Source organism: Agelaius tricolor, unplaced genomic scaffold, assembly GCF_023055355.1.
Source record: "Agelaius tricolor isolate 1412-34295 unplaced genomic scaffold, bAgeTri1.0.p SCAF_34, whole genome shotgun sequence".
NCBI lineage: Eukaryota > Metazoa > Chordata > Aves > Passeriformes > Icteridae > Agelaius > Agelaius tricolor.
In genome coordinates this window covers 3333239-3357269 of record NW_027269294.1, presented here as the reverse complement: position 1 = coordinate 3357269, position 24031 = coordinate 3333239, and the positions used below count along the sequence as shown (strand labels likewise).

At 38.6% G+C, this 24031-nt stretch overlaps 1 protein-coding gene across 1 annotated transcript in view; it reads left to right on the top strand.

The window, feature by feature from the left end:
* The window catches only part of PRSS12 (serine protease 12), a 33443-nt gene extending 9753 nt beyond the window's left edge, over nt 1-23690 (top strand). Inside the window, exons 3-13 of the mRNA XM_071452461.1 lie at nt 423-601; nt 2124-2274; nt 4965-5143; nt 5343-5484; nt 6367-6572; nt 9543-9684; nt 13290-13495; nt 14188-14266; nt 16197-16319; nt 19186-19466; nt 21097-23690. Coding sequence (XP_071308562.1) covers nt 423-601; nt 2124-2274; nt 4965-5143; nt 5343-5484; nt 6367-6572; nt 9543-9684; nt 13290-13495; nt 14188-14266; nt 16197-16319; nt 19186-19466; nt 21097-21404 — 1996 coding nt within the window. The 3' untranslated portion in view covers nt 21405-23690. The remainder of the gene's footprint in view (nt 1-422; nt 602-2123; nt 2275-4964; nt 5144-5342; nt 5485-6366; nt 6573-9542; nt 9685-13289; nt 13496-14187; nt 14267-16196; nt 16320-19185; nt 19467-21096) is intronic.
* Nucleotides 23691-24031: the final 341 nt, after the last annotated feature.

The following is a 24031-nucleotide window of genomic DNA, read 5'->3' as shown; positions in this document are numbered from 1 at the left end:
ATACAAGGCATTTATGGGCAGAACATGGTATGTCTGCATGGAGTAAAGGACAGAATAAGGGAGAAAGACCTGGTGGCATTACCCCTCCTGGAACTGTAACTATAGTGGGCTGGTACTGTAGATTCACCTATGGACTGTGGAGTCTGTGTAGTTTTTGTAGTTAAGAACTGGGAGAGCAGGAATGTAGCTGGCTCTGCAGCAACACAGTCATTGTACTAAAATATCCCACAACAAAATGGTGAGAACTGGGTCACATCTGTTACTTTTCTTTGTGCAGAAGACAATGGTGAACTGTATGAAAATGTGATGAATTTACACTACTGAAGAAAGCCCTTTCTTTTCTACTCCAAGATTTATATATGAGAAAATGTTTCCACTTCCCATCCTCCCACTCTGATATCCTATCCTGATTATTTTTACAGGGAAAAAGGTACAGCAAAACACATACCCTTTTCTGGATTAGGCCTTATTCCTGTTTTCTGGAGTGAAGTGCGTTGTCGTGGTGATGAAGAAAATATACTGTTATGTGAAAAAGATACCTGGCAAGATGGGACATGTCCTCAAAAAATGGCAGCTGCTGTCACATGTAGCTCCTCCCTGGGTAAAAAAAAAAACATATGTTTTCCTCAAGTCTGTGTTTTATTTAAGTAGAAGTTGTAATAATTACAATAATTAAATTAGAAAAAGTGTTAAGATTTCTTGGAACAGATTATACAGATTGAATAATTGCATTATTAACTGCTCCAAATACCTCAAGCAGCACCTAGCTTAACAACTTTTTACCTTTCCTAATCAACAACAAATTGTTTCTTTCAGATGTAGGTTGTGAGAAAGAGTAAGGTAGCAACAATCTCTGTCTGTAAAATGAAAACTGTTTCCCCACTTTTTTTTAATGTCAAACTTATATTATTAGGAAAACAAGTATCATTAATGTTTTTAAGATATTTGATATTATTTTAATCAAGATGCTAACTAAATGGGCAGGCATGCCATCAGATTTAAGATAGTGCTGCCTCGAGTGGGGCTAGGCAGACAGTGCTGGGGAGTTGGCAAGGCCAATCTCTTCAGCTGGAACCAAAACATGTGGCTGCAGCCAGTTCTGTGCTGCCTTTCTTCTCCTACTTATGGTTTTAAGTGGCTTTTAAAAGAAAATTTTGGTCTTAGAAAATTCTTGAGTAGAGGGAAGGGAGAATCTTTTCAAGCTAGGAGACAAATTAAAGAATGAAAACAAGAGAGTTTTGCCTAAAGAAACTGAAAATTATAAATGCTTTCACATTTTTCAGGTTCTACTGCAAATAGCCTTTTAAAATATTTATAACCTCCCCCCCCTCCCCTCCCCATATCAGTGACTCACTAATATGAAATTGGAGAAATGCCCTCAGTACTGTTGTTTTGGTTTTTTTTTTTTAATAACCAAGAACTAAATAGTAGCATTAATTGGCTGGAAAGTTACACAAATATTACTCAAATTTAAATAATTTGGATGTTAGATATGGCGGAACTTAAAAATAACCTGGTTCACATTACAGCAATTATGGAGTTTTATATGGCTTTAAACTATTTCTATTATTATAGATTTATTTAGCAGTGATGCTTCAATACAGTTTCTTGGTACACCAGAAGAGAGCTACTGATTTTAAAAGACTGGAAGCAAGCAGGGAATAATACTTGCACAATTCAACTGAGACTCCACAGTCAAAGAGATTTCACAGCTCTGACTGCATTTTCTAATGGAATGAGAAAAGGGATTAATTTCTGTGTTCATCACATAATTTTTACCTCTTACTTCAGATTTTACCCAATTTTGCTCTTACTTGTAGAAAAGTAGCTCTCCTGACTGATTCAGTATTTAGCCTTACAGCACTAAGTGTCTGTGAATGCTGTGACACTTAGGTAATTCAAGATCAATATGCTTACTTGTACGTGTAAGCTTTTTCAGCTAGTGAGAGTGGAGCATAAAGGAACTCACTTTACTTTCAGGTTTTCCATCTAGTAGAAAAAAGAAAATGTGGTTCTTGAGTGATGTTGGAGGAACCATTAAGCCACGTCTTCCTCCCTCTTTACTATCAGAATGGTATTTTAGGACATGAATGACCTGTTCTATATCCTGTGTTTGCTGCCAGGCCCTGTCTTCACTCCGATCCGGCTGGCTGGTGGGAGCAACGCCCACGAAGGAAGAGTGGAAGTTTACCATGGTGGCCAGTGGGGCACAGTCTGTGATGACCAGTGGGATGATGCAGATGCTGAAGTTGTCTGTCGGCAGCTCGGCCTTGGGTTTGTTTTTCTACATGTTTGTTATTCCAGCAACAAAGCAGAAGAGTTATCAGACCCTCAGCTGAAGCTAGGAGAAGCGTAACTGTCAAAAAAATGCTCCTTTAGAATCATACTGATACTTTGGAGCAGTAACTGAGTTTATTTATAGAAGATTCAGGTACAGTGACATTCATTTCAATTCCCTGGAACCAGTTTTTAGTGTCATATGAGAGGGCCAATTTTGTCTGTTTGGCCAGACAGATAAAGAATAAATGTTAACTTTGCAGTGAAAACTCACTACAATTCCTGTAAAGTTTCAATCCAAACCTGTAGGTGAAGAAAAGAAATTTTTGACTGTTTGAATCCTTACAATTCATTTTACTGCAGAGTCTGACAGCCTCCTGGCTCTGGCACAAGAACGCTGCTTTGTCAGGAAGGATATGTTTTTTGGCATGCTTGTGAGAATCTCTCTAGATTTGTTTAAGCCATGCATCTCTGAAGATTTTCAGTTTGCATATACTGAGCTAGAGATCTGTTTGAGGTTTTGACAGTTAAGCTTGTCAGTGATTCTGTCTGAACTAAGCATGGTCCGAAATACAGCTACAACGGCAGAGGAGGATTTTTTTGATTCACTTTCTTAACAGCCAGAGGGGATTTTGATACCCCACAGAAGATAAGTATTGGTATTTGCAGAAAAATGCTGCAGAGGTGGGAGACTAAGAGGAAAACTGCTGGACCAGAGAGGAAGGAGATGAGGACAATTGGGATGGTAGGCCAGTAGGGCTGAAGAGGGAAAGAACTGGGAGCAAGAAACAGAGAAGATGCTGGGTTGTATCCCATGCAGGAGAAGGGGATCATGTCTGAGACAGACTGGATGAGAGCTAAGCAGGTAAATGCAGAGGAGACTGGAACAGAAATTGCCTGTTCAAGCCTGCTGGGACTACAGTGAAGTGAAAGAAGTGGTATTGAAGGTACAAAGTTCTGTGGCATTCGTGGGTGATTCCCAGAGTGTACTTGTTTTGTAGCTGAGGCCATGGGTCACCCATGCCACCCAAATTAGCTCAGAAGGATGAGAACTTTGGAGTAGTTAAAAATATTGTAGATGCCCTGCTGAGCCAACATAGGAACCAATATGCTTCTCTGACATCTGGGTTTTTTCCCCCAGCTTATTTTATGTTGTATTTCTCTATTCCTGCACATTTTCAATTGGGAATACCTATTGGAAAGTCTGTCTTCTGGCAGGCTTTTCTTGCTTTGGAATTGGGCTGCTATTAATAGATGTGGGGAGTTACTAAGCTCTGCTTTGCATTTCTGTATACTAATGACAAGTGTAATGCTTTTAGCCTGCCTCCTTCCTGATGACACTAAAACTTTTTATTACTTATATTTCATCATCACAAACTGCAGTTTTGTGATGCTTCTAATTTGATTTGTTTTTCTGAGTAAATTAATTGTATTAAGATGGTGCTAAACCTGCTAAGTCTTTTTGAAATATGTCTAGAGATTTACAGAATTTCTCAAGTAAGCAAGATGTCACAACAAACATGCTAATTAATATGAAGTGAAATCAATTTACCAACAGAGGCAGTAGACCAGTTCTGAAGTACTAAAAATAATCTAAATTTGCATACTGTTAATCCATCTGAAAACACGCCAGAAACTGTAAAAGTAAAGCTTCTCAGTAAGTAGCTTCCCACACCCCTTCTACTTTTCTGTAGCACTCCTGTAAAAATCCAGAATTTGAATCTACCATTCATAGGTGGAAAATAATGGCAACTTCTTTTATTATTTGGTTTCCTAAACAACTTTTGCTTGACACAAATTCCCCTGGTTATAATGATGGGATGTGTTGTCTCTGCCTAACTCCAGAGACTCTTACTAGAATACGATAACATGGAATAAATTGTAAAAGAATTCAGAGCAGTCCATCATTATCTCTTTGATTTCAGCCAGCTGCTTAATGAATAGGGATTTTTTCCTTAATATTTTCTATACATTTCCGCCAGCATTTTTATCAGATACACTGGAAAAACAAGATGCTTTTTTAGTTAATTTAAACTAATGCTTTAGATAGGTAAATCATTACAGTGCAAACTTTAGACTTTTCAATCTTGCCATTTCAAACTAGAGTGAATATAGGAACAGAGAAAATATTGAGTGGAAAGAAACCAAACCATGGCTAACACTTACATATGAAAGACATGATATTTTAAATAGAATAGGAAAAATCCTGATAGATGATAAAGGGTTAAACACTGCATCATTTCTGTAATTCTAAAACAACAGAGTGTTTTCAATCAACATGGTTTTTTGTGCTCAAAACCCTTTCTGCTGACAGAGAATATACCCTATACAAGGCTAGTCATTGGTCTGCTTCCTGTTCTTATTTCTATTGCTGATGGGTGATATGACACTTGTCAAGTCACTTAAGATCTCTTTGCTGTGGTTTTCACAGGACTAAATAGGGAACAATCACATTTATCTGGGTATTTGATTAATGTGCTTTGAGGACAACAGGGGAAAGTCACTTTAGAAATATATATTAGATTATTTTTACTATGTATAGATATTAAATGAGTATTAAAATTAGAATCCTCATACCCAAGCTGTTCATCTGTAATCTCTCCTAGGAAAGTTAAAAGTCAAAGGCACAGGAAAGGAAAATCTTCAGCTTGCTTCCTTCTGACTGGGTGCTCCTTGCATTTCTACAGGGGTGTTGCCAAGGCATGGAGCCAGGCTTACTTTGGAGAAGGCTCTGGCCCTGTGCTGCTGGATGAAGTAAGGTGCACGGGAAATGAACTCTCGATAGAACAGTGCCCAAAAAGCCCCTGGCGAGAACACAACTGTGGCCACAAAGAAGATGCTGGTGTTTCCTGCACACCTCTCACAGGTACTCCAGTCATCAATCACCACAGGAAAAAACAGGACAAAGGCAGAGTTCACAGCTCTGCAAAAAACTTCTCAAGTTTGCAGAGGCACAAACTCAAACTGGATGCAGTAAAGGCAATGTTACTGATTTTGCTTTAGAAGTGCCATGAGATCTAAGAAACAGTGATGCTTGTTTCTGCTTTCCCTTGTTCCGGGCACAGATGGTGCGCTGCGGCTCGCAGGCGGGAAGGGCAGTCACGAGGGCCGCCTGGAGGTCTATCACACAGGCCAGTGGGGCACGGTCTGTGACGACGGCTGGACGGAGCTCAACACGCAGGTGGTTTGCTGGCAGCTGGGATTTAAGTAAGATTACTTGATACTGGATATCTGACTCGGTGACTTGAGCATGATGACAAACAGTTACATGAACCCTACATGGACCCTATTTTCAGATTCTGCTTTTTAATATTAGCTGAGTGCTTCAAAGAAACAACCAAGTTACAATCCATTAAAGCCTGCTTTCCTCAGTTTCACAGAGGTATGTAGGCCTTAGGTTAGGTAGAAAAACCTTCAACAAGTGTGATTTAGCAGCCTGTGCTATAGAGAAGAACTGATTTTGATTTCTATATTCCCTATAAAAGTTTGCTTCTTCTAAATCTTTGCTTGTTGTACAGTCATTAATGACACACATTTTCAAGGTGTAAGTACTTCTGCACTGCCTCAGAAATTCCCACAGCCTGGCCCTGGAACAGTTATGTATTGAAAAGCTTTTTAGAAAAATCCCATTTGTTTCATGCATTCAGTCTTCCCTACTTTTCCTACTGATCTCTGGCTACAAAGATACACTCTCAGTAGGTGACTGTTGTCTTGCCTTCAAACTGTAACAGCTGACATTCAAAAAAGGATTTTGTCTCAGTATGTGACATTTAAATGTACACAGAATACTAAGAAGATGCTTAAAGCCTCAGAGTCATTGAGCCAGCCATATGCTTGGTTGAAGAGCAGCCTTAATCAAAGGCATTACATTCTTAAGTTTGTACTAATGTAACAGTAATTCCTTAAAAAAAAACATTACTGAAGAGGCAGCATATGGTGCTTTCATTGAATTTAATGCTAACTGAACCTGCTTACTGAGAATATTTGAGAAATCTTTATTTCCTCAGGAATATCACTTTCTTTTCTCATGCTTAAGCATCATGTGTCCTCTGATCACCATGGACCAAAACATACCTCTGTGTTGTGCAGGTATGGAAAAAGTGCAGGTATGGAAAAAGAGGGCTCCTCAGAAGGAAGCTCTGGGCCCATCTGGCTGGATGATGTGATCTGCTCTGGGAAGGAGACAAACCTCCTGCAGTGCTCCCGGCGGGAGTGGGGGAAGCACGACTGCAACCATCAGGAGGATGTCAGACTCATCTGCCACCCAGAAAATGACAGCCACAAGCGCTCACTTGGTAAGGAAGCCCTTTGCTAAAGTCACAGTATGAGTATTGCTGTGGTTACAGATCTAACCAAAGTACAGGATACTTAAGGATTCTCAGAATCATAATATTTGTCAGATAGATGCAAGGAAAGAACAGGAAGGGAAAAAATCTAACTTTTCTCCTGAAGGTCACAGGAAATAATCAAGTTTTGTTTAGAACTTAAGCATCCAGAACATTAAAGCTCAACCCAGATTTGCAAGGTAACCAAGTCACATTCCAGGGATGCCATTGTCTGTCTCCACTAGATTTTGAACCTATTCAGCACTTCATGATAGATATCTAATTTTACTTGGCACTTCTCAACCTCCAAGTAATGTCTGGTGTCAAATGCTGGAGACATACCTGAGCACTGAAGAATACAAATCAATAGTACATCCTCCAATGGCTTTGCATTCAGACAATCCAAAACAAGGGATATGGAGAAGATGGGAAGTTCAGAGACAGCAAGAAGGTAGGATGAGAAGCATGAAATTATTTCTGTGTTACTATTGCCTATCATTTATAGTGTCTGGGTGAACGGGCCCCAGTCACTGACCAGGACAGAATGATACTACACACCCAGATAAAAGAGTTAGTTCCAATGTCAAAGCCTACAGACTTGTATGAAAATAAAGAGAATAAAAAGACTGATAAGTAATGATAGAAAAATACCAATTACACAGTGATAAAAATATAAACACAACAAAATAGAAACAAATAAATTTCAAAGATTACTAAATCCACATGCAGGTAATTAAACAATAATTCTGGCTATGAGATATTTGCAGTAGAAACTACAGGGGAACAATGGGTTGCACAGAAAAAGTTTCATTTTTACAATTTGCTACATGAAGTGTGTAGCTTGTCAGTATGTAGCCTTTTAGAAAATTGCTGGCAATGCCGTTTAGCTTACCCAAGATGATGTCTGTTGAATTTGAAATTGGTATTATATGCCTGTTTCCTTGAAATCACAGACTGAAGCTTTATCCCACAAACTACAACATGGTTTTACTGCACAATGTTGCTAGTTGTTTACAACAAAATTCAGCACTTCCACATGTACTTTTTGAGTCTCTCCCTCTCTACAGGCCTATTCTATATAGCCCTCTCACCATCCAATAAATGTCTTGTGTTGCAGTACATATATCAAATCCTATTTGTTAGAAAGAATTTTCTCAAACTAAAAATAACAGGAATTCAATCCATGACTGCTGTCTTTACAGATGCAAACCATCTGTGCCATTTTGCTCAATTTCCTATGAAATAGCTCTGCTGAAGGAGTCTGGTTCAGTTAAATACATCCATATAGTAACATTCTCACATTCCCACTACCAGAATGCTATATTAATTTTGTGCTCAGAAATATATATATATATATATATAAAAATATGTTTTCTAACCACAAGAAGATGAGATAACAATAAAATATTATTTAAACAATAAATAAACAAACAATAAAATATTAGTACTATTCTGTGCCTCTATTTGGTTAATAGAAGTATAATTCTCACCTAAGTTGTATTCTTCCAGAACATATCAGTTCAACAAGAAAATAAGAGTTTATCTGACATTTCCTAGGAGATTTCTGATTGGAAAGTGGACAAAGTGTTGTTACCATTTAATTCCCAGCATTTAAAAAAGCATTTTTTTCCCATAAGGATCAATTCAGTGGAAAAAAAGGAGAAATTAGTAGATGATAAGACTTAAAAAAACACAGATATTATGGAGCACTAAAAAGGAAATAGGATTTACTGCAATAATGACATTTGTTCAGTAAGATCACGACAGTGTAAGTAAACAGAATGTTGGTGAAGTTAAACCATGTAACTGTCCAGAGAGTATGAACTCCAACACAATATGCTTTAAATTACATCAGAAGCAAACATACTTGGATTTTATCTTCAAATACTTCCCCATTCATTTAATGACTTAGGCCAGATTTAACTAGCACTCACCAGAATCATGTTTGTTATACAGAAGTTACACATACCCCAAATTAATCTGAATTAAATATCAAATGCATCCATCTTAAAATACTGCTTTAAGAATGCAATTAAGTAATCCCTCATCCTCACATATTTAGAAAAGATTGGGAACAGGTTAGAAGAATGAGGAAGAGTCTTTTCCATTATTCTAAAAAGCAACTCTCATGTGTATATTAAAGATTATAATGTATGCCATACAAAAAGATTGAGAAGGTGATACTCCCTTGAACATGACAAAGAGGCCACAGAGGAATTCATTACTGTTTTAAAGGTATTTGCATTGCTTGCAGGCTACAGAGGCATTTTAGAATAAGTAAGAATTAAGTATGTACTTTGCCTAATGAGTCAAAACTTAACTAGAGGCCAAGCACTGCAGAAACCATGATCAACTAAGTCTGACTAATCCACATAAGTGAAATTTCATATTATGAAACTATCTGATTAAACAATCAATTTAAATTGCTAGAAAAATATAGAATAACATGCTGCAGAACAAGGTGCACAGTGATAAGGAATAGTTGAAGTACAACACAATGTTGCACTATTTTGCTGAGACAGTGGTTAGGAGGAGCAGCAACAACCAGTTTGAGAATGCATTTATGGACTGAGATAGAGTTACATTCACCCATAAAGTGTCTCTAAGGAAAATCTGTCCAGCTTGTATGGGTATCATATCAAAGGTATCTCAGGTGTTTTCTACCATTTGTATAGAATTGTGGTCAATTTCTGAACTATGCCACATATTGGCTTGGAATTAAGGAATCAGCTGAAGAGTAAAGTACAGTAGTATTTAGTACTGTCTTGTAATTTGTACAAACTGCTTCATTTTGCCAGCCAGGATGAATATGACTACTTTATTCACTGATATTAGGCTTGTTGAATGTAAATATCAGTTGTACTAAATATAATGAAAGTAACTAAAAGTATCAGTTCTTGCTTCTGTTGCTGTGAGCTGACAGCAGTAATTTATTCCCAGGTCCTCCCATCAGGCTGATGGATGGTGAGAATAAGAAGGAAGGACGTGTGGAGATTTTTATCAATGGCCAATGGGGCACAATTTGTGATGATGGATGGTCTGATAAGGATGCGGCTGTAGTCTGCCGACAGCTTGGCTACAAGTAAGAAAGCTCATTAGGCTGCTTGTCAGGTTATGTTTTCTGTATCTAAAAATCTTAAGTTTCTGCAACCAAATACCACAAACAGGTCTAATAAGATAATGTATGTCTTTTAAAACTTGTTAGTTTGGCATTCTTTTAGAAAAATGCATTCCTACTATTTGTATGAGAAGTAGTAAGGCTATGTCTTCAAAAAGAATGTTCATTAAGTAGCATAACTGGGAATGGGAATGTTAGTATTCAAAAGTGTGTCAGTCTGACTGACAACAAAAATGCAAGTTAGTGAGAGTTATTAAATACTTTTCATTATAAGTTAAACATTCCAAATTATTGAATCTATTAATTAAATACAAAACTTTAGTTGTCATATTAGTTTAAAAAACAGGTCAGTGTCCACTGTCACGAGGCATGGACACGATGACTGCAGATTGAGATGCAGGCACACCAGCTATTGAATTCCTAATTTAATGGAGTTTTCCCTTCCTTTAGTGATCTGGCTAGATTTCATGTAGCTCGAAGATCTGATGAAACTGTTACACAAGGGATTATGGCTCCAGTCTGCACGACTGTAATTTCAATAAGCTTCATTTAATACAGGAATAGACCTGACAGAACAAACCCACCCTCTAATTAAAACTACTGCAATGTATGTGTCACTTTTGAGAGAAATCACTTAATCAGGCTTACACCAGTCATCAGCATTTTTCTTCTGGATACCCAAGAGCAGCAAAAAGATAACTATAGGGGAGATATATAAATAGCAGTACTAATAAGACTTGAAAAATACCCAGAATAGTAGTGAAATACAACAGGAAATTAGTGAAATGTCATCTCCAAGTATATCTATAAAGAAATTTGAGCTGAAGAAATACAAATAATATTGTTTGTTGTATCTAACAATGTGAAGTCTGTCCAACCAAATATCATCACATTATGCCTGAACACACAATATATACCTTGTAAAAACTCCCTGGTATTCATTTAGTAAAAGCCTATTTAAAAGCAGTACTACACTGTGGCTTCTAAATGGCAAAACTTGACTTAGAAGTCAATATATCACTCTTACAAGGTACCTAACTTGTTAATTCTAGGATAAGTGTCCATCTATCCTAATCCACTTGATTTCCTCATTAAAAATATCATGAATAATAATAATAGTACTGCATCTGAAAAACTCAGCATTGTTATTTTCTGCATGGCCCTTGGTGTGGGAGAACTAAGAGGAAAAGATCTGAAGCCACTTCTCTCCAGGGACAGATCTGAACTGACAAAAAGGTTGTTTCTCTGAGGGTCATCAGTGCATAAATAGCTGGCTTGGAAAGCAGCAATTAAGGGACGCGTGTTTGTTAGGGGTGCACTAAGGCCATTGTAAGGGCACATTCCAGCATGTAACAAAAACAGAGATGTAACATTTGTACCTTCAGAGATTTCCCAATTACATGAAATAATTTCCTCTATTAAACTGCACTCCTTGCTCAAGAACACCACGATTTTTACAATTGTTTCCTGAGACGTTTTTCAGTGGGGGTTGGTTTGGGTTTTCTATGGTGCTGTTGGTTGGTTGGGTTTGAAAAGCTTTCATTCATATTATCAGCAAACTGAGAGATTACTGATGCACAGTAAGAGATAGATTGTTTTCATACAAAGGTAGGAAGAAGGAGGTAGTGCCCTTTTACTAAGTAACTGATAAGATCTGGAGAGCGAATTCTGTACTAAACTGCAATAAATACTTCTCTGGGAAAGGATAAGAATACTGCGGTTGGTGATTGATAACAAAGCAGTTTTCAATATCCTGAGGAACTTTAAAACAATGCCCTAAAGCAGAAACTTTGTTATTTGACAAAGAAACCAAAACCAAGTAAGAATTTACAATGAGTGCCTGTACTGTGTCACTGTGTTGCAACAGCAAACATAAACACATGAGCTGCCCACAGGTATCAGAGAGCTGGACTTATTTTTTTTGTGGTTATCTGTAATCAGAGTATCCCTCACAAAAGAAAAACATTTGGAGCAAGAGTCACTCTATTTGGGACTGACAAGTCAAATCATAGTAAACTCCTTAGGCAGAGATTGTCCTATACTGGTTCCAAAGGCAGTTAAGGCTTTGGATTATCTGGCAAATACCTCCTAACCATGGAAATTGAAAATGTGTAAGGACAGTTGACCTTGTGGTGTTGTCTCTCACATAGTGTTTCATGAGCTTCTCTTTCCTGGCTTTTTACAATTTCTGCATTCTAACCAATGTTCCCTACTTGGAAATCCTACCCATCTACCCTTCAGAACATAGTAAAAAAAATCCACACAGGCAAAGCTATCCATGTGCAAAAGTTTCAAAATGGAGGAAGCTCCTGTGTTACTTTCATGGTTCAGTTATATGGATGTGGCAATTGAGAGCTGGTTCACTTAGAGCCAGTCACGTTTCTACTGTGAGGAAGCTTTGAAAATGGTTTGACAAATCAGGATTGCTCCCGAACAGACCAAACCCAGCTCAAGAAGGGATGCAAACCCTTCATGCCATTCTCACTTACCTTCCCCAACACTGCAGGTAATAAAGAGGTACAAAAAGAGCTGTAAAGGGGGAGAAATACTTTCTTGCCTAATACAGTTTCATAGTCGAATTCTCTTTCTCGGCTCCAGCATTTCATCACATGTGCAGTTACAGTTCTGTATGCACAGAAGCAGTACTTCACAATATACAATTATAAAGTATCCTTTAAAATGGAAACCTGTATTTTAATTATCTAGAATTCCACATATCCTTATTCCAGTAAAATGTCAGTGAATTGCTCTTAACCAACAGGTAAGCTTGTAGTTCAGGCATGCTTAGAGGTGTCTGTGGCTTCCTGCCCCACTTCTCTGTATAGCCAATTGGGTGGTCTCTCACTCATAATTCCTTCTGCCTCCTAAACCATATACAACAAAACATCTATTTATAAATTAAGAAGATTAACTAATTAACAGTAATACTCTATCACAGGAGTTGCCAAATGAGATGCTTAAATGCTACAAAAGCACCAAGTACTGGGTTCCTCCCAAGAACAGGGGGGTGCAGACACTGAACTGGTGTTCAGCCACGTGACATTTTTAGACCTCAAATGGGGTGCCCTGTAAAAAACAACAGGATAATAAAATACTTTAATAACTACTAGCAACTTATAGGTCTGTACATCATCATTCCTACTGCATCACAAGTATACTGTATTTAACTGGCCCATCTATCTGAGGGAATCAGACCTGAACAAATTATTTTTAGCTTTCACAGATGCTGACTTTATACAAGGATTAAAGAGATTATGAAAAAGCAGCTTTCACGTATTTTATGGCAAAATGTAATGCTGATACAATGTAAAATACTTGGCACACTGCCTTCTAACCAGACACAAAAAAGCAGTTTTTAAACGTTAATGAAATATAGCAATTTTGTCACAGTTTTATTTTTTCTACATAGCAGAATAAGAGGTGGTGGAAGGTGCTTGTTATCAAGTGAAACAAGTGACAGGGTTTGGAATGAAACCTCAATGTCTTTGACTATTCACTTGGAAATTTGAGTAAAATGTAGACTAATGCCTCAAAATGTTTAATAATTTAAAAAAATGCTCTGTTTGCAGAGGTCCAGCCAGAGCAAGAACAATGGCCTATTTCGGTGAGGGCAAAGGCCCGATCCATGTGGATAACATCAAGTGTACAGGAAATGAGAGATCCTTGGCAGACTGCATTAAGCAGGACATTGGGATGCACAACTGCCGGCACAGCGAGGACGCGGGGGTCATCTGCGACCACCTAAGCAAGAAAGTCCCTGGGAACAGCAATAAAGGTGAGGCCCTGTCATGAGGGGCAGACCAACAGGTCAAGGTGAGCAAGTTTCTGGTAGGAAGAGACAGACTTAACAATCCCACCTCACAGAGGAAACACCTTTATCAAAAACAATTCTAGAACAAAAGGGGTGGGAATTCTCTCTGCTGACACTGTGTGAGCTTATTCTTTGCAGCTGCAGAAAGGAATCATCAAGACTACTCAATCAATACAGGGTATTTGTTGCCATGGTTTAGAGCAGCCATGTTCATTAAGCTGCTTGAGGGACATGATGCAAAAACCCAAATAGCTCCCTTCAGCTTTTCAAGGTGTAGGTTATCCTCAGATAAGGACTGAGACCTGTGTGGTTTGGCAAGGTTTGCTTCCACTTACAGGAAATAAGGAAGAGCCCTATAAAATCCTACATGTGAGAAGCAAATGTGTTCATGAATGACTCTGATCACAGTCAAAATAACTCAGTTACAAAGCATTTCTAAGTCTTTAAAGAATTCAGTGTATTTTCCCCAGTCAAAAGATCTCAGCTATAAAGACTTTCTAAATCTGTTTTCCCCAATCAAAATTTGCCTGTTAAAAACTACCATGAAAAATAGAATACCTTCAACCTTCAGATTTTTTATAAAGTTACCTCTCATTGAATATTGGCCACTTTTCATGTTGACTTTAACGCTCTCTATATCTCCCTTTCTGGTTTAGATTCTCTTGCTTCTGTTTGTGGGCTGAGGTTACTCCATCGTCGACAAAAGCGAATAATTGGTGGGAAAAATTCTTTACGGTAAATAATTGGTAAAGACAAATAATTTTGAATATAAAGCTTCTAAGACATATATTTGCCACAAGTGCTTTGCCCAATTTACAATTTTATTGTAGGCTTGCTGTTTGTTTTTCTTTTGACTTGTCATGATGTAGGAATAGAAATATACCCAAAGCAAATTTGCAGGAAATTAAAAAGTATTAATTGCTAAGTACTTGCAGCATTAGTTGAAAATCTGTAGATGCTTGTGGGTAAAGTCTGTGAATGGGTTAAATTTTAAACTTACAAAATAGCTATTTTACTTTTATCAGAGGATGTCTTCATATCAGGATGTGAGCTATAAAAACAGAGCTATCAATGTAGTACAAGGTTTTAAATGCCATCTACACCAAAAAAGAGGCCTGGGTATGATTCACTGCCTAAGACCTTATTTTCTTTCATAAAATAAGCCTTGATGATGACAGAACTAAAAATCCAGGAGGAACTGACTTTACTTTTTCAACAGTTGTGACTAAACACAAAAAAAAAAAAAAAAATTTACACAATCTTAGAAAAGGCATTGCAAAAAATACACTAACAGCATCATTACAAGCACTGTGCAGCCTGTTTCAAAGTACATGCACAGCACTGATCAATCCATTTCTAAGAAGACACTGCCCAAGTGGGAGAGCTTCAAAGAACAGTAACAAGAGGGAGCCCAGAAAAATATTTTAACACAGCCAGATAAAGTAAAGTAGGATGACTTACCTTAGTAAAGAGACAAATAAGATAACAGATAATGCATAGCACAGGAGGAGACTGAGAATTCTTGCCTTAGAATATAAGTTCTAAGGACACTTGCTGAAATGCAACAGTGACAAACAATGTATTGCAAAACTCAGAGCAAAGAAGCTGGTCTCATAAATCAGTACAGAAATGTTAGATGAAGCAAAAAGGTGATGAAAATCCAACAGTGCATGCAGAAATGCTTCAAATTCAAGAAAGGGAGCATATGTATGTATCAGAAAAGGACTCAATGTCACAACAAGTCATTAAGACAAGGAACTTGAGGAAGTTTGAAAAGAACTGGATACTTACATATGTACCAGCAAATCCAAAGCTGTCTGAATCACCTCATTTTAGAAAAACATATTAAATCCTACCTTTTAAAACGGAGGAGTGTCTAAATTGTTTTATTCTTTATGGGAAGTAAGCTCCTCCACCTTACTTTAAAACATTTGGCACGGGTAACTCTGAGATGCTGGACTAGATGGCCCCTGGCAGCTCTTGTTTTCCAGCACACCCATTCAAGTTGACAGTACTCAGAAAACACTCAGACTACCTGTTGCATACTCTCAGATGCTGCTGTTGCTTACAGGTGCATCTCTCTCCCTTTCTCTTCTCTGACTCCTAGTGTATTAAACCAGCAAAATTGAAATCATCCTGTATTCATAGTATGCAAAAATGACCTGATCTACTATAAAAAACAGATGACAGGCTGAAAAAAGGTGCTCCTCTATACTTGAGACTTCCACAGTTGCTTTATACCTCATTTTGCCACCTTCCTTTCTCATGAAGACAGGGATGGATGCTGGGTTCAGCTTTTCAAGAAATTTTCCTTTCCCCTCTCCAGTTGACAGGAAATTTCTGGTTTGTTGACTTGGACGGTATTTGGCGAGCAACCCACAGAATGTATTTTTGGCTCAATGAATGCAATCCGAGAAAATTCAAATAGCTGACTGTGGGAGGAAGCACTTAAGAGTGCTGGATGCCTAAATTTTCTGTAAAGTAATGTGGACCATTGTTAAAAGGAATTCTGAATGTTGCCAGGATATAAAATATTGACCATCCTTAATAAAGAGCACATTTTGTAAGTAAGCTGTGTCAGACAAACAAAGCCAACGGGATGCACACTGCAGGTAACCCAAGTTCCCCGGTGCTGTGTGCTGAGCACCGTGTGTCACTCCTGCAGGGGCGGCTGGCCGTGGCAGGTGGCACTGCGGCTGAAATCCTCTCATGGTGACGGGAGACTCCTGTGTGGTGCTACTCTCATCAGCAGCTGCTGGGTCCTCACTGCTGCACACTGCTTTAAAAGGTGGGTCTCTCTCCAATAGGGCACCCTGTTTTAAACTGCTTTGTTGTTCTGGGCATATGCAAAACCATTACAGTTCAAGCCCATGGAAAACTGCTCCAAGAGCTGGCCTTTGGTTTTAAAAAACCCCACCACTCAACCTCCTTTCCCTCAAACAAACACAACACCCTAAGGCATTGAAATTATTTGAATGTTATCATTCATGTGATTTATATTCACCACTTCAGTATTTTAATGAAAAAATAGGGATAACGCTTTGGCCATTTTAACTGTCTGTTCCAAAAAAAAATGCAGCTTATGGCTTTTAGATTATAGTGAAGACAACTGAGCAGACACCAAACATAGGGACTGGAATATTTTAGATTAAATTTGGTAACAACAGATCCTGACAGTGAGAGACATTTTTACTGTATTCACAGCAGTAACTAAATAAAGGACTTCACTACTGATGAAGTTACTGAAGTATAAAAGCATCAATTTGCACAATAAGGAGGCTAATCTTGTGATTAGTGACTATTTCATTGGAATGGGCTGGGAAAAAACGTAGAGGAGCACTACAGTTTTGAGGGTATTTGCTAGAGTTCGCTCAAGTGAGCTGCAAATGTTTTAAATTTTGATTTTGAGCCTTTATTTTGCACACTAGTAACGAAAATGAAGAGTCAGATACACTTATACTCAAATACAGTGCGCATTATCTTTGCTGTGCACCAGATGCACATCTTTTCTTGCGTCCTGAAATCACAGAGGACTTTCCTTGGCAATATTTCAAGCTGAAATAGTCAAAGTTAGTAAAATTTCCTGCTATTTCAACTGATGTCCTGGATGATTCTGCAGAACTATGGAAGCTCTTTAGTTGCTTTCGTCAAAATTCATAGACTATGGCTTCCTATTTCCCTGTTCATTTTCTCTGTAGTGATTGCCAAGGATGCTGTCTGAGGGTCTTGAGAAAGCCTTTGATTACAGGCTTGAAAACTGAATGTGGCACCAAGGAGTGCCAATTCTGGATACTCTGCTAAGCACCCACAGAATGGGGCAGCAGCATGGCTGGAGCAAAGTACACTGTGGTACTTCCAGATTGGTGCAGCTACTCAAGGGGCTGCCCCAGGCTGCCCTGAAACTGTCACCCGTGGTCTCAGGGACCAAAGTATTGTTTTGTCCCAGAAGTTACGTTTAAACTTTAATTAGACCTAAGAATGCAGCTCCAACACCATGTGGATGCACTGCTGTTTACTGTAAATGAGGGAAGCCTTTAGCTCTAAGCTGGCTTTGGAAGGCTGGGCTGAACTTCCAAATGATCTCAGAGTGATTTTCAGGGATAGGTTTCCAAGAGCTATCTATAGATCAAGTGCCTTCTTCACATATTTTCCACAGATGGACAACAGAAAGGCCAGTATACCATTTCTCATATCCTGGAAATTGGAACACTGCTTAAGTAACCAATGTAGGCTCATCTATACTACAAATAAAAATTAAGCATAATTTTATGTATGATTATTAGAATTGTTCACCAGTGTTACAGGGGAATTATTGGTTTCTATATTTTGGGAGATACATTATTTAAGATAAAATGTTTGAAGCCATTTTTTGTTTTATAACCCATCCTTGTCTTGAGTTATTCTGACAGCTATAGGGAAATTGGAAGGTTCATGCGTTTAGAAAAAATAACTGGATAATTAGAAACATGAGGAAGCATCGGAAAAAACCCGTAATGTATCTTATATACAAGTTCATCTTTGGATGAAGGGATGTTTGTTCACAGCCTGCAGTTCTCTCTCCATAAAGCCTAGAAGAGAAATTTTGCTCATGGAAGACCTGAAGGATTAGACCAAGAAAGCTTTACAACCAGGCAACCAGAAATGCAACCCACAACTACAAATAATATTCAGTGGTACAGCTACATATTGTGCAGAAAACTGTAATTTTTCTGCTTTTTCTGCTGCTCCTCAAGCAGGCTTTAACAAGCTATGCAGACCAGAACATTGCTGGATGGTATGAAAAGAACAGGCATAGGTTGAAAGGCGATGGGCCACTGTGGGCACTATTTTTTCCAAGCACATTACAAATTTCTTGTTGAAGGCTATTAAGGGAGAAATAAAAGGAAAAATATTTCTGTTAGCTTAGCCATATTTTAAAATAAATACATGTACCCAACAGTACTCTCCTGTTTGCATTTTGCCTGGGAAGGTCTGTGCATAATACAAAAATCTTCAAAGACATGCACAGAAAATTGTTATTTCAGCCACAGTAGTAATCTCTAATGTATTTACCATTTAGTCCATGATGTGAAACAAACTGGGATTATATCAGATGCAAAACAAGCCAGAGATTTACAGGCCTCCTATCAGTTTGACAATAGTTTGTGCTTGTGATGCACAAATACTTTGTCATCCTTACTTTAACTTCACTTGATGTAAGAGGTTTTTATTAAGTTACCTAAGCCTCTAAAGTTCCTCAATCAACTCAAGAAGCAGGCCTGAACACTTGTCATTCCAGTAATTATCTGGAGTATCCCAGTGATGTCAGTAGTCAGGCTGCAATTACTGGCAGTTTGCATTACCCTTCCTAAATAAATTTATAATGTACACCTTGTACATGTGAAGTGCCAGTCATGGCAAATGGCCAGAAGAAAATTGCCTGTGAAAATATTCAAAAACACATGGCACAACCAAAAACCTCGGAAGAAGGTTTTTATCTTCTTTAGATCACATTGAAATGTCAGTGTAAACATTTGAGAAAGCATTTTCGCTCTTAAAAAAATCTTTTACTAACATTAATTATGTTAACAATAAAGAAAGCGATGAACTAGGTTAGCACGCTCAGGATGTGACTTTGCCTGAGCCAGCCCTGTTTGTTTTCACCTCCGTCTCAGGTATGGCAACAACACTCGCAACTACGTGGTGCGGGTTGGAGACTACCACACGCTGGTGCTGGAGGAGTACGAGGAGGAAATTGGAGTCCAGGAGATTGTGGTGCACAAGGACTACAGGCCTGACAGCAGTGACTACGACATTGCCTTGCTGAGGCTGCAGGGGCCCGAGGAACAGTGTGCGAGGTTCAGCACCCACGTTCTGCCTGCCTGCTTGCCACTGAGGAGGGAGCGACCACAGAAAACTGCTCCCAACTGCTTCATCACTGGATGGGGTGACACAGGTAAGATCATTTCCATGCACCAATCTGCTTATCTCAGGCTGTTTTCAAAAAAACCCTCCAAATAATTAAAAGAAAATGCTCAAAATGAAAGTATTTTGCTCTTTTTTAACATAGGCAAATATTTTCTCTCCTGATCCTTAACCAGGAATGACAGTATTTTATTTACTGATTACAGTTTGTATTTGTATCCAAGCAATGATTAACCATGCCACTCTAAATCACAGCCCCTGTCAGTAACGTGGCCTCATTAAGAATGACAAGCAGAAATAAAAGGCTTATTTGTTGCCAGGCAGACCCTGCACAGCAGCTTATCACCCCCTGCCTCAGTACATACCAAACAGCTCTAGTAGATGTAAGGTTTCAAAGGTAAGGACCATGAATATTTTAATTTTGAAAAGGTTATTGAAATTACAATACTTCAATAGAAAAATGGATGGAAAATATGCACGATAGAATTTTAAATAGCATTTTAGTGTTCCCTGTTACCACTGACATTTTCAAACAGCTTTGATTTAAATAACAGAACATCTTGCCAAAATTTACAAGAGCCTCAATGCAATCTGCACTCCAGGCTTCTACTTGCTTTTTTTCGGTCAGTACAGGATTCTTCCTCTTCAAAGGTCTCTGTCCTTTAAATGTTTCACAAATTAATAACCATGTTTTACTTTTATCTTGTTGTGGTGCTGAATACAGTGCAAGACAGCAACCACACTTGAGCCTTTGTTCCAGTGACTCACTAGAACTGCCAAGGAGACAAGGCAAGGCCAAGTATCTGCCCCTCCTCTTTACAAGCTCTAATCTGTGTGCACAGATGTCAGGGTCACTGTACTACAATAAATGAGAGAGATGTGTAGGGTGGGTTTTTTGCTAAAAACAATTGTTAATTCATTGCCTAGCTCTGTCTAGCCTTTTTACATAATTCACTGAAAGTCCTGCAATACTGTTAACTTAGGACATCTATTTCAGGAAACATCAAACACTGCAGTAATTGGCTTCAATTTATGGTAAGAATTTACATCATTGCAGTACCTCAGCTGACATTTCACACTTAGTATATGAATCATAATTGCTTCACAAGTTATAAGATTTTACTTAAAAAAAGGTAAAACCAACAGTGGCTTTCATTTCCCATGCTTTCAACTGAAAGAGGTGCAAGATGTGTAAAAAAAGTAGAAAGATCTACTTGAAAGCCACCAGAAGATGCAGCACCTGTTCAGGCTGAGCTACACTAGATTTGAACTGATGACACAGAAATAAAGGATTTCTGCTGCTTTACTCTCAGCTGCTCAAGACTCCCCAAAATTGCTTCCACATAGAGGTATTAAAGCGTATGCTATTCTGTAGAAGACAAAGTGCTCAGAATAAACCAAATCCCATCCTTGGAAAAATCCAGAGAGCACATGCAGAAAAGCTACTTTTTAAAAAAAGCATCTACATTTTACATTTACAATATCTACCGTATTTTAATATTGTATTTAATGCAGAGATTTTTTTCAGTAGTCTTGCTTCCAGAAACTTTATGTAATGACAAAGCAGTGTGAAGACTTGAGAGCAAAAATTGGATTAAACCACATTTATGTTTCCAAGACTGACCATTGTAATGAGACAATAATTTCTATCTCCTTTTTAGGACGGGCTTATTCAAGAACACTGCAACAGGCTGCCATCCCCTTACTTCCCAAGAGGGTGTGTGAGGAGCGCTACAAAAGGAGATTCACAGGAAGAATGCTCTGTGCTGGAAACGTGCAGGAACAGAAACGAGTGGACAGCTGTCAAGGAGACAGTGGTGGACCACTGATGTGTGAACGCCCAGGGGAAAGCTGGGTTGTGTACGGTGTCACCTCCTGGGGCTACGGCTGTGGGGTCAAAGATTCCCCAGGTGTCTACACAAAAGTTTCATCTTTCGTACCCTGGATTAAAAGTGTGACCAAACTATGAATGCCCATAATGAAAACTGAACTTTGAGGCAGGACAATTTGAACAGCAGATGCAGTGCACAGCTGGGGCCCACAGTGGGTGGAAACAGACATTTTCCTGATTCATGTGTTTTTGTTTTCATTAAATCCAAGCTGTATACACTCAAGCCTTCCAGTTAGGGATTACCGTCCTTCCTGTTCCAGAAGTTTAAATATTGCATGAACAAGCTACTATGTATCTAAGGGGAAAAGTGATAGCCAGCTAGAGTTAATACTGGAGCAGGACAGCTGGAGACTGCCCACAAGACTGTTGCTCCAAGCTATTTATGCTCCAAGCTTCTCTACAATTAATTACAGATCTCAATTAATCTTCAGTCTAGTTTATTAGTCTATTTTATTCCTATGATTTTACACTCAGTCCCCTAAATTGGATCATGTTTCAGTAGCTTCTGAGACCATTCATAGCCTGATTCTTGATAAGTAATTCTCAGTATGTATTAAATGCAGGAAGGAAAAGAATGGTCAATAATCACATTCCCAGTTAATTGGCTAAATGTCTTCACAGGTTAGTGTGCTTGAAGTACATTCCTACGTAAAACAGGCAGTACAGTGACAGTTTCCCCACAACATCCTGCACAGCTGCAAGAGCAACAACTTATCTACTTCACTTAGGTAGCATTTGTCCTATTTCTGAAATTGGCAATTTTGAGTATATACAGCATTTTGGAAGAAGATTCACTTTTTCCATTTACCACTAGCTGTCAGTAGTGTCAGACTAACAGACATCCCTATCCTTTCAGTGCTGGGCTTTGCTCAAGCAGCGCCAAGAACCTTGGTCAATCCTACCAGACAAAGTTATACATACAACGGAGCTGTTGAGCCGAAACTTGTCTGAAAAGGTCTATAAAGTCTTAAACTATGTTTTCTATAAAGTAAGATTTAGACAACTCTCTCCTGCTTAGCTGCAACACTGGTTCAGACTGATCTCACAGGAAAGCTTAGTTTTCAGTGACTTCTAAAGCACTGACACATCTTGATTTTGTTTAATTCCATTTCCAAATACTGTTCCCCGTGCCATGAAATCCCTAACAACTTGTTAAAAAAATGCACTGATAACCAACTTACTGTCCATTGAGAAAGGGCCACCACACCGAACCTAGAACACAGCAGGTAATCACCACCTTATTGTAACACTGAAAGGCACCAGTCTGGAAATCACCTGTGAATTGACTCATTGGGGAGGGAGCCACCACACTACAATCCGCAGGTCAAAGACTGTGCTGAGTCCAAGTGCGCTCTATGCATCACAGTAACAAGCATGCTCATAAAAACAACTGAAAGCCGTGGGCCATGAAACACTCCCGTGTGACAAGTGTGGCAGATGAGCGTCACCACATAGTGATTGTGCAAATTGCGACCACCAGTGACTGTTTCCCAGTTTCCTATTCCCCAAACTGGCTATGACTGTGTTGTGTGGTGTTTTGTGAAAAAGTGGGGTGCTTGCATTCATGCTGTAAGTGGGCAATTATTCATTTTTGTATTGTTGTGTGTCTCTCTGGTGTTATAACAAATATCCAAGACTCACTTGCATATTAAGTGGCAATGACATTGCCGAAGCCCATATGATTGAACATTTAGCCCTTAATATCTCCAACCTCAAATTTAAGTTTTCAAGGGTCAGGACTAATTATTGTAACTGGTGCTAAAGTAGTACATGAGGTGCTTTAATACATTTTAGTTCTCTGTAATTCCACACTATTTGAAATAGTGTAAAATATTTTAATACATCATAAATCACTGTACTGTGACCACCTACTGTTAGACCAATGCAAAACACCGTGCTAGTCAACTTCAAAACCATTGCATTTTTACTTCTATATAGCCCTTAATTACAAGGGAAGTCAGTCTGTCAAAAGTAGCTGCATGTAACATTCAAGTTTTGCTGTACAAGACCCATTGAGACTTGTGGTGAAGTAGGCTACGTAGTGCAATATATATGCGTTATATACAGGGGAAAGGATCATCCTTTAATAGCTGCACCACAGAAACAGGATACTTTGTGGGGGGGGAACTAAACCTGCACACTTAGTGTAGTAAACATTTAGATTTAGTACAGTACTTTCTTATTTTTGCTCTTTTAATAGAATGCTTTGTTAGATTTTAAAATGTTGCACTGTTTCCATGCTGAGCATGCCTTCTCAGTTTCTAACATAAAATGAAATTGCCTCCATCTTATGCCATTCTCATTTTTGTTCAGTGAGCCTGATGGTGTACATGTATACAATAAAAACTGCCACACTGACTACAATTTCTCTATGTTAATTAATACCACAGATGTACAGGCAGCTGCTGCAGAACATCAGCTGGGTAAAACTCACATAGGCTGTACCTGAATAAGGGGACTCTTGAAATCATCTTCCCCAAAGCATATAAACCTAAAGGAGTTTGTCTCATTCCCAGTGCTTTAACTCAGACCAGTTACATTGTCCTAAGTTCATCCTACACTTTTAAAGCTGTCTAGTAACTGTGTTAGGGGTGGCACAAACCATGAAAACGCTTGCATTTGCCTATTTAAGATAATCAAGGGCCCTTGCAGAGCAGATGTGCTGAGGTTATTACAGAGGTCCAATGGTTTTGGAGAAAAGAGAT